The sequence below is a fragment of the Lemur catta genome, chromosome 18 (genome assembly GCF_020740605.2).
Source record: "Lemur catta isolate mLemCat1 chromosome 18, mLemCat1.pri, whole genome shotgun sequence".
NCBI lineage: Eukaryota > Metazoa > Chordata > Mammalia > Primates > Lemuridae > Lemur > Lemur catta.
This window is the reverse complement of record NC_059145.1, coordinates 26790060-26805272: the sequence shown is the minus strand read 5'-3', so window position 1 is coordinate 26805272 and position 15213 is coordinate 26790060. Positions and strand designations below refer to the sequence as shown.

Here is a 15213-nt window from a genome sequence, read left to right as displayed (position 1 = left end):
GCCTAGGAAGATTTGTCAATAACACAAATGAGCTATTAAAAATGAAATTGAATATACAAGATTTATAAATGTAGCTTAAAATGTTTGATAGTATTAGAATTAATTAAGTTTGGAAATGGAATTAAACATTATTCAAATGACCTTTAAAAATGATAGCTCAGACTTGCAAGTAGCTGTACAAGCTAAGCTTAAACCCTTGCTTTTTTTTAAACATGTGACTTTAATAAATTAATTATTAATTTCTAAAACCAAGATTCTAAAACCACCAAAACCATCAAGGACGTCAAACATTATTTATTTATCTCATTTACCCCTCATTAGAATATAAGCCCTACCAAAATAGGTATTTTGCCTATTCATTTACTGCTGTACTTGCAGTCCTTAGGGCTGTGACTGGCATGTAGTAAGTGCTCAGTAAAACTGTGTTGCTCAGTAAAACACACAACTGTGTTGTGTGAAGGTGAATACTATTTGTCCCTGTGTCCTGTGTGATTCCTGGGCATTCAGTACATCCTAAAGAGACTAAAGCCCAGTGACAGTGTGGAAGATACCCAAGATCCTGAATCAAGTCAGATCTAAGAGTCTGGGGACAAACTGAGGACCCTGACTTCCTAGGCCCTCTGCTCTTCAAAAGCATCTATGTTTGCTGCCTCCTCCATGAAGTCTTCTTTTTTGGAGACAGAGTCTAGCTCTGTTGCCTGGGCTAGAGTGCCGTGGTGTCAGCCTAGCTCACAGCAACCTCAGACTCCTGGGCTTAAGCAATCTTTCTGCCTCAGCCTCCCAAATAGCTGGGACTACAGGCATGTGCCACTATGCCCAGCTAATTTTTCCTGTATATTTTTAGTTGTCCAGCTCATTTCTTTCTATTTTTTTTTAGTAGGGATGGGATCTCACTCTTGTTCAGGCTGGTCTCGAACTCCTGACCTCGAGCGATCCTCCCGCCTCGGCCTCCCAGAGTGCTGGGATTACAGGCGTGAGCCACCTCGCCCGGCCCATGAAGTCTTCCACTGAACTCAGGGCATGTTATGTCATCCACGTGACTCAACCTTGTAAGTAAGGTTACTTTTGTACTTGTGTCATCTCTTCTTCTGGTGGGCTGAAGAGCTGTACATTTCTATATCACCCCAACACTTTCACACACCTTTTCAATGTGTGAATGAATGAATAGACAAATAAATGGTGCTTTGGGAAGGCACACTTGTGTGCCCATTGCTGCGCAGATGTTAACAGCCCGGGCTTTGGAATCAGATGACACGAGATCAAATCCCAATTCCATGGCGTGGAGGTATGTAACTTCAACCCATGTTTAAGAAATATTGACAATACTGCACGCTTTAAAAATAAACACTAGCCTCAATCTGCTTACCAGGGAAAATGAAGGGAAAAGCTAAACTCAGGACACCAGTGGAATCATTTTAAATTGTTTGCTTAAGATATGTCAATAGATACCTGCAGATGTAAGGGCTTACTGGGACACGCAGGCCTTTTGGAGAAGAGTTTCAACATGGTTTACATTTCAGCTTCAATATTTATAAACAGAACAAAATCCGGAGGGAAGGAGCCCGAGAAGATAAGCCTTTAGATAAATAGTTCAGGAGGCACCAGAAGCCGCTTCCTGGGATGGGCCAACGAGGCTTAACAATGCGGCTGGTTGGGGACAGCTGGAGAGTCGGGTGGGGGGTGGGAGGGAGAAGTGGACTAGATCAGGATGTTAGACCAGTACTTCTCAAGTTTTAAAATGCACAGGAATCACCTGGAGGTCTTGTTCAAGGCAGCTTCTGACTCATAAGTCTGGACAGGCTTAAGATTTTGCATTTCTACCAAGCTCCCAGGAGGTGCTGGGGCACTGGTCTGTGGACCACACCTTGAATAGCAACATTCTGCGGTATGAAAGCATCATACATGCCTCCAAAAACAGAAGGAAAAGCAGAAGTACAAACAAACCAATAAAACTCCCTGCAAGTACAAATAAGGCCAGTGCTTTGTTTTCATTCTTGTCAGGTAGGCATCTTAGAAACCGTATCTTCATATAAACCACCTTGAAAAGATGCTGGGCAGATTTATTTATTTGCCCATGAAATATTTATTGAGAATCTACTAAGTGTCAGGCCTTGGTTCCAAATTTTGGGAGTACGGTGTCGTGAGCAAGCATGCCACAGTCCCTGTCCTTGAGGAGTTGACATTCTAGTGTGGGGAGACAGACAATAAACTCATAAACACACAGAAATACGCAAGCAGAAAAAGATGAAATTGTTTCAAGTTGTGACAAATGCCAAAAGAAAGTAAAACAGGGCTATGGGTCAGAGAGTGGCTTGGGAAGGAGAGTTGTTGGGAAACGGTGAGAAGTAAACAGCCATGCAAAGTTCTAGGGGGAGAGTGTCCCAAGCAATAAATGCAAAGGTCCTAACCTGAGAAAGAGCTTGGCAAGTTTGAGGGCAATAACTCACTATAGTTGAGGTGCAGTGATCAATGAGGGAAGAAGTAGCCAGGGGCCATATCATGGTCTAGGTTCCATTCGTGATGGGTAGCCCTTATAGGGTTTCTAAGCAGAGGAGTGACGTGAGCATTTAAAAAAATCCACTCTGATCAACTTAAAAATCACTAGTAGTGGCACAACTAGCCATGAGGTGCCTCTTAGAATATGGAGGACACAGCATCACTTATGAAATAGTCTTGCCGAATAATTAAGCCTTTAGATCTAATGTCTAGTTTATAGGAAATACAGGATTTAGCTGAATAAGTTAAAGCACTTCAAGAGGAAGTACTCAGGCAAATCCAGAAGACGGGACCACGGGCCTCCTTTCTTTTCAACAAATCCAGAGCATGGAATGAAAAGGGAGGGAGGGTACTTAAGAGTAAAAGAGAGTTAAGAGATATAACAATCAAATTTATGCAATATGTGCATCTTAATTGGATCATGGTTCCAATAAACCATCTGTAAAAGGCATTTTGGGGACAACTGGAAACATTTTAGAATGGAGACAGGGACTTAGGAATTGCTTTAATTGTATTAGATGTCGTAATGGCATTGTGGTTAAGGAGAAGAATGCCCTTATTTTTTAAAGATGACTATTGAAGAATTTAGGAGTGAAAACTCATGCTATTTGAAATTTCCTAACGACCTGCTTCTAATGAATAGAATATAGCAAAAGGGATGGGATGTCACCTCCGAGATTAGGTTATGAAAGACTGTGACTTCCATCTTGCTGTCATTTCCTTTCTGGCTCTTTCGACTTGCTCGCTCTGATAAGGGCTGGGGGGAGCGGGTAATGGGGGTGCTTGTTTAGTGGGTTCAGACTTTCAGTTTTGCAAGATGAAAAGAGTTCTGTGGGTGGTTGCACAACAATATGAATGTACTTAAGGCCACTGAAATGTAGACTTCAAAACGGTTAATTTTATGTTATGTGGATTTTACCACACAATTTTTTAATTAAAAAAATAAAAATTTAAAAAGTTTTTTTTTGAAATTACTGCAATAGGTATTAAACATCACTTCATGTTTTAGGAGTTTATTCTTTCACCACTTAAGAAGTTGGGTTTTTTTCCTTTTTTTCTCATGAGCTGTGCTATGGAAGAGATCCGAGACACAGAGAACTAAGGCAGCCTACTGGCCGACAGCCTGCAAGGAACTGAGTCCTGCCAACAACCGTGGGGTGAGCCTCGAAGCAGATTCCTCCCCAATCAGCCTAGAAATGACTACAGCGCTGGCCAACATCTAACGGTAATCTGTAAGGGACCCTGAAGGGGTCTTAGACCCAGTTAAGGAGTCTTAGACCCAGATCCTGATCCACAGATACTATGAGATAATACATGTGTATTGTTTTAAGCTAGTAAGTTTTGGGGTGATTTGGTATGTAGCCATAGATAACTAGTACACTATCATATAGATTACCACAATTCATTTAACTAATCTACTTTTAAGGGGCATTTAGGTTATTTCCAAGACTTTGCTGTTACAAGTAATGCAACGGTGCACATCTATTAATCTTGTTATATTTTTGGGAAACTATTCGTAAAGTGTGTGTAAAAATTCTTGATTTTGAGAATTACCAAATTGCCCACTGCAGAGGTGGAGAACACTTCTGCAAATACTGAGTACTATTCAGTTTTTCCCTGTTTGATAGATTTTTAAAAATCTCCCTTATGGTTTCATTTATATTTCATTGATTATGCAATAAATTGGGCATTTTTCATGTGCTTGTCATTTATTTTAATTTTTTTTTTTAAAACCTGCCTGTTGGTGCCTTTTTACCATTTTTCTTTCTTCATTTTCCTTTCATTATCCTTCTTTCCCTTTTTTCATTCTTTATTTTGACTGGTTTTTATTTTTCTTCAGCAAACACATTTTTTAACAGGTCGTTTATAATTTGTGAACTGGAATAATGCCTTCTTCTGGCAAGTGGAAAAAGAAAACATTTTTCTCCCAGTTTATAATTTCTTTTGGGACTTTGTTTATGGGTTTGTTTATTTTTTCATATATACATTTTTTATTTTTTGTGGTTAAATTGATAATTTTTCTTCTTTATAACTTCTGGGTTTCGTGTCATTTCTAAAAAGATGTTCTTTCTCAAAGATGCTGATGAGGATATGATGATGATGACAAAAGGAGGAAGAGAGAGGTAGGATGATAAATATTTACGTGTATTGGGTGCCAGTCACTGTTCTAGGAGCCTTATGTATAATATATTGTTTCATTTAATCCTTGAATTACCCTGTGAGATAGATGCCATTATTACCCTGACTGACAAACGAGGAAACTGAGGTCTACAGAGAAGTCACTTGGTCCAGATTTTAGAGGCTGCACTCTCAACCCTCACCCACTTGCAAAGGCTGTTGCTGAGGCTGTTCCTCCGTGATTTTATGCCAACCCAGAGCATTTTGGTCTTTGCAGCTGCAAAGCCAACTCTATTTCTTGGGTGCCAAGGATGATTATAATGCTTTTCCATTACCAAGGAAGCCTTTTCTTCCATAGAAAAATGGAGCCATATATGATTTAGCACACACAAGGAGGCAGAAATGGAAATCGTTGCTGCAAACCAGCTCTTACCTGAGCAATGGACTGGGGGCTGGAACAGAAGCCTGGCCTTTCAGAATTGCTCACATCCTATACCAATTAAGTGTTTGGGGAAGCCGACAATGGCTTCCTGATGTGGAAATCACTTTGAAACATGTCGGCTGGTAGTTAAAGCCATTAATCCCACTTGGGCTCCGAGGACAACTACAAAGAAAGTATTTTGTAAATTGCACAAGAAGCATGGATTTGCCAACTCTGGGTTGGCCCAAACTGATCAAGCAATTACTTTTAACACTTTATTTCCTAAGTGGACTCACACCTGGGGGGAGATAGAAAACAAACCTCACTTGAGAAAAGACAGCCCAGGGCTTCTTAAAAGCTCGGGTCTCTCTGCATCAGATGGCCCTCGAGTGAAGAGCTTGGCTCTTTCCCCAGACAAAGAGGTTTTATTTCAGTCCCAAGATTGAGGGGATGCAAATAAGCCCAGCGCCTCTCGCCTGACCTTTCCTGTTGGAAAGTTCCAGCAGGAAGCCCAGGAGGACACGGAGACCCGCATGTCTAAGTGCCCCTAAGTCATATCGAGGGTTGAGCCACAAAAAGCAATGGAACAGGAGACAAATCTAACTTACTAATGGGAAAATGACCTTATCCTGAGTCCTTAAGACGCTGTGGCTCTTACCCAGTGGTATCTGAGCAATCAGGAAGTGGTTGGGGAGGGACTTTGTCTTTCTCTCTCTGCTTGCTCAGGTGAAGCAAGGTTCTAAATTTTCTCTGCTTTCTGTGAGCAAGCTTGCTGGTGTGGAAAGTCAGCGTGTCAGGAAGGAAGAGATGTTAGCTCTAGTCTTGGCACTGCCCTTTCACTAATTTAAGGTCCTGGACACAGCTGCTTTGGGTCTCACCTACACTGAGTCATTAAGACCCTGGGCTCAGGAGTCAGCCTGTCATACTCTTTCCCCTCGATTTCCTCTGCTCTAAAATGAGAATAAAAATAGCAGCTCCCTCGGAGAGCTGTGATGAAGGTTCCATGAGAGGACATGTGCAAAGCATCTAGCACAGCTTCTGGCACGCTGGGGCTCAGGTTGAATGGCACCCCCTGGGGGTGTGCAAAGGATCGGCTCCGGCCTGTCACATACTGCATCAGCCGGGCAGAGGTGTTCAGAGAATAGAACCAATAGCAGTGATAGAGATAGATCTGTCTATTTATCATCTATCTATGCAGGGAATGAAAGAAACATTTCAAAAAATCGGCTCACCTGATTTGGAGGGTTGGCAAGTCGGAAATCTGCGTGGCAGGTGAGCAGGTAGGAGTGCCAGGGAAAAGGTGATGTGGCAGCTTGAGTCTGAAGGCAGAATTTCTACTTCTTTGGGGGACCTCAGTCTTTTTCTCTCAAGGTCTTCAACTGATCAGATGAGGCCCACCTGTGGATGCTCTGCTTTATTCAAAGAACACTGATTTAAACGTTAATCACATCTAAAAAACACCTTCACAGCAACATCTACACTGGTGTTTGGCCAAAGCCTGGATATTACAGCTTAGTCAAGTTGACATAGAAAATGAACCATCACACATAGTAAATGGTCTGCTGTGATCTAAATATTTACGTCCCCCCCAAATTTATATGTGGAAATCCTCACCACCAAGGAGATGCTGTTAGGAGGTGGGGTCTTTGGGAGGTGATTAGGTCATGAGGGTGAAGCCCCCATCAGTGGGACCAGGGCCCTTATGAACAATGCTCCAGAGAGAACTCCCGCCCCTTCCACTGTGCTGTGCAGTGGGAGTGAGAAGCCAGATGCCCTCACCACACAACGAAGCTGCCAGCACCTTGATCGTGGACTTCCCAGCCTCCAGGACTGAGAGAAATAAATTCCTGTCGTCTATAAGCCACCCAGTCTGTGGCATTTCATTAGAGTAGCCTGAACAGATTTAGACATGGTCAATAAATATGGTTATTATTTTTCTGGTGATATAGTTATTTTTGTTGTTGTTCTATATGCCCTTTCAGGCCTCTTCAGGTCCTGACATCCTCTGATTCACAACTCCCGTTCACATTTTGGGAAAGCAAACAGAAAGAACTGCAGTATTGCGTGAGCAAATGGAATCTGTGGAGGATACGTACAAGAAAACCCAGTTTTCTCAACTCCACGTCATGGAGGTAAAAGTCAGGGCCGACACCCTCCCCATACTCACCTTCCCCAAACTGAAGCGTAGATCGTATGTAGCAGTTTGTCATCCCACGTCTTTCTGAATATCCAACAGACACTGAGTGCCTACTGGGTGCCAGGCAGTGTTCTGATCTCTTTAAATGTCTTAGCGCGTGGAGCCTCACAGCAGCCATGTGACATGGGTGGCATCCATGTTCCTCATGTCACTGAGGAGGAAGGTGAGACGGGGGGAGTGTAGGAGTCTTGTGCAAGGCCACACAGCTCGGGCGTGGGCGCCAGACAGGCCATTCTGTCCTGTTCTAGAGCCTGTGGGTCCTGACTCTGTGCCCATTCTGTGGTATTGTGAAGCTGAGCAGGAAGCACCGAAGAAGTGTCCCGGCTCATCGAGAAAGATGAAGACAGCACGGCCACCAGGTGCACCCATGGAAGTTTCTGTACTTAATCATGGCTCATGTCCTAAAAGCTGTCATATCATAAGGGAGGCATACAAACTTTGACTGCAGGTCGCGAGAGACACTGAGAATTCAGTGCACCATCACCCAGCACCGTAAGAGTTCTATGTCCTGGGAGGTGCTCTGTTCACAGACCCACAGCTCTGTTCACAGCTATGAAGTTTGTAAAGAAGGAATTTCCTGCCACCCTATTTAAAATAGCAACACGCTCACTGCGTGGCACCCAGCACTCCCTGTTCCTGCACGTAGGAATGCAGGATTCTTGTCAAGTACAACAGTCTTTGGACCGAGACAGAAAGATAGTTATGAATAAGAGCCACGCGTCAAATCAGTCAAACAATCAAACAGCTGCTGACTCTGGAATGCAGACAGAGAGAGGCAGAGAAATCAGGCAATGTGAGAGATTTGAATCCAGGAACGTGGGCTATGGGAACATCCTTCACTTGAAGGTTAAGGTTTGTTGACATAAAGCCCAGCGTGGCTCGCTGGGGATTTGGACAATCATACCAGCATCTGCTCAATCTCTAGTCCTTAAGTGTTTGGAGAAGGGGTAGTAGACAGAACAATGGCCCCTCCAAAGATATCTGTGTCCTAATCTCCAAAACCTGTACATGTCACCTTTTATTACCTTGCAGGGCAAAGGGGCCTTCGTAGAGATGGGGAGACCATCGTGTGTTACCTGGTGAGCCCAATTAAGCACAACGGGCCTTGTAAGAGGGAAGCAAGGGGGTCAAAGTCAGAAAAGGTGACATGATGAAAACAGGTCAGAGAGGCAGAGAGAGACTTGAAGATACTACATTGCTGGCTTTGGTGATGGAGGAAGGGGCCGTGAGGGAAAGAATGCAGGCAGCCTCTAGAAGCTGGAAAAGGTGAGGAAACATTCTCTTCTGGAGCCTCCATTAGGAACGCAGCCCTGCTGACCAGTCGTAGAGGCCTGGCCTCCAGAACTGTAAGATAATAAACTTGTGTTGTTTTAAGTCACTTAGGTCTGAGGTAATAAGTTACAGCCACAATAGGAAACCAATACAGAAGGCTGCTCTCCAATTTACACGGGATGAGCTATTAGTTTCCTTAGCTGGAATGAGAAGCATCACCCTGGTGGTCTGTCACTCCAGATCTATGTCCAACGGAAACCTTGGGGTCTACAATAGTTATGTGAGCACACAATATTTATTCATACTGAGTAAGATATAAGACATAAAAAATGCTTAAGGAAATCAGAACCATTGTATGAAGATTTTTGTGTTGAAGAATATGCAAAAATTTAAGTTTATGTAATTGTCATAATTTTAAAATTTGAACTATTGGAGTGACGGCTTGTGAGGTCAATTTAAAATGTGTCATTGAGTACTTGATTTAGATTTGAGATTTTAAGTCAAAACCATACTGAGTTAATTTTCTGTGTCAGAATATTTTCAAGAACTTTAAGATCACTGGTGTATGTAATGTTTGTATTTTTGTATTTATAAAAATCATTTAAGTACTCAGAAAGGTTTCCTTATTGAGTCAGATAATTGAAAGACTTAAGACAGAAATAAAATCCATTAAATGTATAAATGGTGTATAAAATATTTCAGGCCTTTAATTAAGTTATGGAGCAAACAGTTTTTTTTTTTTAAGTAATTGATAAAAACTAAGCTGATAAGCAAAATAATAGAACTTGGAAGTGGAACTCAAAAAAAGAGGCTTAAGGAACAACTAGGTTTTTGAACTTATAAATGTAATAAACTGGATATCAATTGTCTTTTCTACACCTAACACCATCCCCGACCACACTGTGACCCCTCCTATGAGTGGCCTATAAATCATTTGATCCCAAGTCCAAACCAAGCGGTCGGATACAAGTTACACATGGAGATGTATATTTTTATGTAAAGTTACATTTTTTTTTCTTCTTTCACATTGTGATTGGATGCCCTTGTTTGGATGCACTTTGAATATTTCCTTCTTTTGTCGTTATCAGATATCACTGTGATGAATAATGTTGTAAAATTAGCTGGATCACATACCTGGCAGATGAAACGTGTACTTAGGGTGATAGCAAAGGTGGCCTTCAGGTTTTGTTTTGTTTTGGAAATGTCAATATTTGATATTTAAAAGAAAAAGTAATCTTCATGGAGAAAGATTAAATTCATGGTCAGGAGTTATTTTTGATTTTGAGGCACATATTCAAGGGGAGCGGCGTAATCTTTTCAGGGCTTAGGACCTCTAAAGCTCCAAAGCACGTCTTGCAAAATCACCTCTAAAATGAGCAGAGTGCTCACTTCGGCTGCACACATGCTAAAATTGGAACGATACAGAGACCAGCATGGCCCCTGTGCAAGGAGGACGCACACATTTGAGAAGCATTCCATATAAAAAATAAAATTAGTAAATCATAAAAGAAAAAAAGTGTGATGGCCCAGACATGAGACTAAAACGACAGAGCAAAGCCTCAAGCCTCTCCCACCACCTGTGGGTGACAAGAGGTTTCCCATGCCCCCTGAGGTTGGAGGCCGGCTTTGCCGGCGACCCACAGCTCTGTTCACAGTTATGAAGTTTGTAAAGAAGGAATTTCCTACCACCCTATTTAAAATAGCAACACGCTCACTGCATGGCACCTGGCACTCCCTGTTCCTCTTCCTGGCTTTATTTCTCTCTCTGGCACTTCTCACCTTCTCACACAATGGGTTTTGCTTGCCACTTACGACTTCCGTGTCACTCAGAGGATAAAGCAAAGTCAACACACCCAGGCAAAGGGAACAATAGCATGTGTGCAAGCTTTGGTGTACAAAGTTCTTGGTGCTCAGGGAATGCCGTGCCAGGCCATGATGGATGGATGGCAATCATGGAAAATATGGTCAGGTTAATTACTGGAAAAGAACCGCAGGGTGGCTTACTTGCTGATATGCTGGTTTTCTCTCTTGTCACCACCAAAGTGTAAGCTCCGAAGGGCAAGAGATTTGTGTGGGTTTTGTTCAATGCTTGTGTCAGAAGCAGCTGATTTTCCCCTTCTTCCTCGTAGTAGTAGACCACCCACCTCCACTCAGTGTGAGCCGGGCATGTGGTTGCCCACTAGAGAGCGAGCACACTCCCAGCCTCCCTTGCAGCTAGGGGTGGCTGTGCAGCTAAGTAATGGCCAAGAGTTACAAATAAAAGTTACACTTTAACTTCCCCGTTTTGGCCTTCAAATAATTGCTCCCTTTCTGCAGGGTGGACACACACATGGCAAGGAGGAGCCGCCTAAGGACAATACCTTTGAGACTGGCCAAGCAACAAAACAGAAGGAGCCTCAGTCTTCTTTTGACATACTAGGCACAGTTGCCCACCAGGCCCAGAGAGCCTGCTACTTCTAGACAGAGAATGAGAAACAAATGTCCAACTTATTTGGGGGTCTCTTTGTTACAGCCTTTGCTATGGACTGAACTGTTTCACCCCCCACCCCTTCGTATATTGAAGCCCTAACTCCTAACATGACTGTATTTGGAGACAGGGCTTACAAGGAGGCAATGAAGGTTAAGTGAGGTCATAACGGTGGGGCCCTAATCTGATAGGACTGGTGTCCTTGTAAGAAGAGAGAGACACCAGAGATCTCTCTCTCTCACTCTCTGCACATGCACACAGAGGAAAGGCCACATGAGGACACAGGGAGAAGAGGCCTGTCTATAAGCCAGGGAGAGAGTCCTCACCAGAAATCAACCCTGACAATGCCTTGATCCTGGACTTCCAGCCTCCAGAACTGAGAGAATAAATTCCTGTTGTTTTGACACTCAGTCTGTAGTATTCTGTTATAGCAGCCCTACAAAGTCATACAGCATCGTAGCCTTTACGCTGATGCACTGCTGCACCCCAGTGCCTGGAGATTAGCAGATGTGCAATAAATATTACTTGGATAAATACATGAATAAAATGCAATGACAATATTTAAACTGTGCCATGCTATATAAATATAAAGAATTACTGGACTCCTATATTTTACCTATCTATTCATTCATCCACCCATTTGTCTTTTTATTATTCTGGTTGTGTTTACAACCAAAATAAAACCTCACTCTTACTGGCGCCCTCTCTCCTACAGCCCATCCCAAATCTATCAGTTGTCAACTCCTGTTCATTTTGCCACCTATATCACTCTAATTTTTTTACCATTACAATGATCACAACACCAGTTCCCATTATCTCTTGCTCACTTTATGGTAATTGCTTCCAAACCTTTCCCTCTCCAGTCTCCGTACTTGGTCTGTTGCAAAGACTTCTAATTTCCTCTCTCAAATCCATTTTGCCTGCTACTCTAGGAAGAGATCTCTCATTTTCTTCCATATGGCAATGCACTGTGTGAAACCACCTCATTTCCCCCCGACTCCTGCATCCTTGATGCGGCCATATGACTAAAATTCTGGCTAAGGAGATATAAGTGAAATTTGTTGGGTGGGTGAGGTTTCTGAAAAACCTCTTTCAAAGAAGAACAGAGAGCTGAGACTAAGCCACTTTTTATTCTTCCTCACTCCTTTTTTTCTTGTTGCCTGGAATTTTGGAGTGATTGCTGGAGCTCTAGCAGCCATATTGAGAATGGAAGAATGAAGAGAGGAGATAGAGAAAGAAACTCTGTCCCTGATAATTTTGTGGAGCTGCAGGACCAGCCCTGGATTGCCTACCACCAGGCTTCTTTTGCGTAACAATGAAATACACTTTTTATTATGTAAGCCAGTGCAGTCAGGCTCTGTAATTAGCTGTTGAACACAATTCCTAACCCACGCCTTCACTGCTGTCAGCTTAACCTTGCTGATGCACATTCTGAGGGCAGCTATTCTGCCACCACTGATGGCAGAGCTTAAAGGGTTATGAGAAAACACTTTGTCCTGCAAGATAAAATAGCCTCATTTTACAGATGAAAAAACTCAGGCTTAGGATCATACAGTTAGTAGACACCAGAGAAAGGACTAGAACTGAGGTCTCAGATGATGCTGAGGGACAAGAGCTTACGACTTTGGTGTAAGCTATGGGATCTGAAGATTACACCTGTGCACACACACAATGGGAATTTAGAGTGGATACCGATACCTGCTGCTTTTGCATGTCTCCAAACCATCTCCCCTTTTCTGATAAAACCCTTCTCTTGTGGGGACCATCTCTTTTCCAACTGAAGCTGTCAATCATCTGACTCTGGGTGAGCAGAGGCACAGGATCCCAGCCCCCCTGACACTGCGATTGGTCCAGAAGTGGCCATGTGACCCAATCGGAGCCAAACAAAGTTCTTTTGGGGACTGCTACTCACTCACTGTGAACTTGAGCTTATTGGCAACCATAAAGATCTGTCTCCTTACCCATAAAATGAAGGTTAGTCTATTACCTACTCTATTTGGTGGTTGTGAGGATGAGATGAAAACATAAGTAAAGGGCCTGGCAGATGGTGAATGTTCAGTTCCCATTAGCTACTATTAGACTTGTTTAGAAAGCTCTCATTTCCCTAGGCACCTTCCATCTATAGGGTAGGAACCACTGCTACATAAAATTAACAATTAAGCCCCCAAACCCCACTAAAATCTGTTTTGTTTGCTCATTTGTTTCCCATCACACAGACAAGAGGTGTATGTCTCCAACTTCCAAGAGAACCACTTCGACTGATTTGCTGGATGAAATGACAGACCTTGTAGACAATCCCCATTCCTTATCTGCCTTTATAATGGCAACTGTAATAGATGAAATTAAGACAATCTGCATTTCTTCTCAATCTGGAAGTTTTAAAAACCATAGACATTTGAATCAATCAACTCTTAAATTGAGAGTCCAGAAACCATACGAAACATAAATGGTTTGGATGTGGTCATGGTATTTATTCATAATATATTTTCACAATGTATTAATAATGAAGAATAACACTTATTCATACACTGAGTATAACTTTTCCTGGAGCACTCTGGAGTTTGCTTGGAGTTAGAGAATACTGCCAAGTTTTCCTATTCTCTTTGGTTTTTAAAAGTGGGCAGAGTTCCTCAAACCAAGTGTCTTCCATGGGCCATTGGTGAAGGCTTCCCTTCAATCAGGTTGGAAGGGTAGAAAGACCATGGCTTCACACAAAAAGTAGATTAATGGAAGATGAGCAAAACTCAGGCATCCTGTGTTCCACAGTTCATTTCTTCACACAAATGCCAATTCCTACAGCAGCCACGAAAACCGACAGGGTGTTAGGCTCATGGCCTGATGAGAAGCCAGGTCACCGGCCAATGTTCTCATGCAAAAGGCAATCCTGATGACTCAGAACCTGGTTCTGAACTTCTTCAGGTGTGCTGAAGGGTAGTTCTATTCTGTGCATCCTCTTTCCTGCTACTGGTAAACTTGGATGTCATTTTAGAATATCTTGACAAAATGGTGAGAGGATCTCACTTTCCCAATTCGCTCCATAACCAAGCTGTTTGGGGGACCCTCCACTTGATTGTAGAGAGACCAAGGCACCATGGACTAAAGCAAAGTGTATTCACAACAATAACAACAAGAATAAAGTCCAACTTTCTTCCAAAAAAGGCATGTCCGAAAATAAGAGTAAATAGCTGATTCCGTCCATTGGAAATTATCCTTCTGTTCCTCCCTTTTATTAAAAGTGTTTACATTTCTGAGTCTGAAGATCACTTAAATACATACAATAGTAGCACCAAGGCAGTATATTTTTTCCCAGAGATCACAAAAAACTGAATAGATACTTAACATAATTAATACTTGGTACAATCTGTGACATCACTAACTTACTTATTGGCTAATGATACTGTCCTAGAAATGCCAAAAACACCCTTATACGACTCTCGTAGCACCTTGATGACAGCTAGGTTGTTTTTAAAAAAATTTCAATTTTAAAAAAGCAACAGTAAGACATTTACAGATAAAAAATAAACAATAGTGTACCGTGATAATGAAGGATCACTTTTGTCATAGTACTACATATAATGTAGAGTACGTAAAATGCAGTGGTCTGACTGCAAGAGACAGAATAATGAAAAGGCAGTCATAATAGAATCATTTTACGTACAAAAATATTACATCACAATAAATAATTTCAAACATAAATATTAAACTTTACATCATTAGGCTATACCACATATATACACGTACATATATATATGTGCGTGTATATATGTGTGTATTCATATGTGTATGTACACATGTTTACACACACACAAGCATACAAATCCACACACACACACACACATACACGCACCCAAATTTAAGGTGGAGGTATTGCATTACTATCCTTCATCCATCCCATAATGGCTTCCTCTTCAGAGCACCTGAAATAAACAACCAGAAACATAAAACTTCTGCTCAAATGCCATAAGCTAGGAGTACCTAAACCATACATTTTTACATATAGAATTTGAAAATAACACTTATTGTTTTCTTTAGATTTTAAAAGTAATATTTGTTTGCTGCAAGAAACATGGAAATTTCAGGGAAGTAATAAAACATAAAATAAAAATCCACTAGCCTGAAATACCCCCACCAAAGATAACTGCTCTTCAAATATTGGTATATTTCCTTCTAGTCTTTTTTCTACACATATATGTTTATATGTATATATTGGAAATATTGTGTATATGCGCTCACTCATAAATT

The 15213-nt window shown here is 41.9% G+C and overlaps 1 protein-coding gene and 1 non-coding gene across 9 annotated transcripts in view; one reads left to right on the top strand and one right to left on the bottom strand.

The window, feature by feature from the left end:
* Positions 1-9885: 9885 nt before the first annotated feature.
* LOC123623668 lies at positions 9886-9989 on the top strand. The gene has a single exon (XR_006729962.1). It is a non-coding gene; the product is annotated as a U6 spliceosomal RNA (small nuclear RNA).
* A 3429-nt stretch (positions 9990-13418) lies between these two features.
* The window catches only part of ADAMTS9 (ADAM metallopeptidase with thrombospondin type 1 motif 9), a 160982-nt gene continuing 159187 nt past the window's right edge, over positions 13419-15213 (bottom strand). For 6 of the 8 annotated variants that reach the window (XM_045530874.1, XM_045530880.1, XM_045530876.1 and 3 more), the window contains one exon: positions 14802-14888. Coding sequence is in view for 1 of the 8 variants with exons in the window: in XM_045530877.1 (XP_045386833.1) it covers positions 14880-14888 (9 nt within the window). In the remaining 7 variants the exon portion in view is untranslated. Of the gene's footprint in view, positions 14889-15213 lie in introns of all 8 variants that reach the window. The other 2 variants (XR_006729929.1, XM_045530877.1) reach the window with 2 other exon arrangements.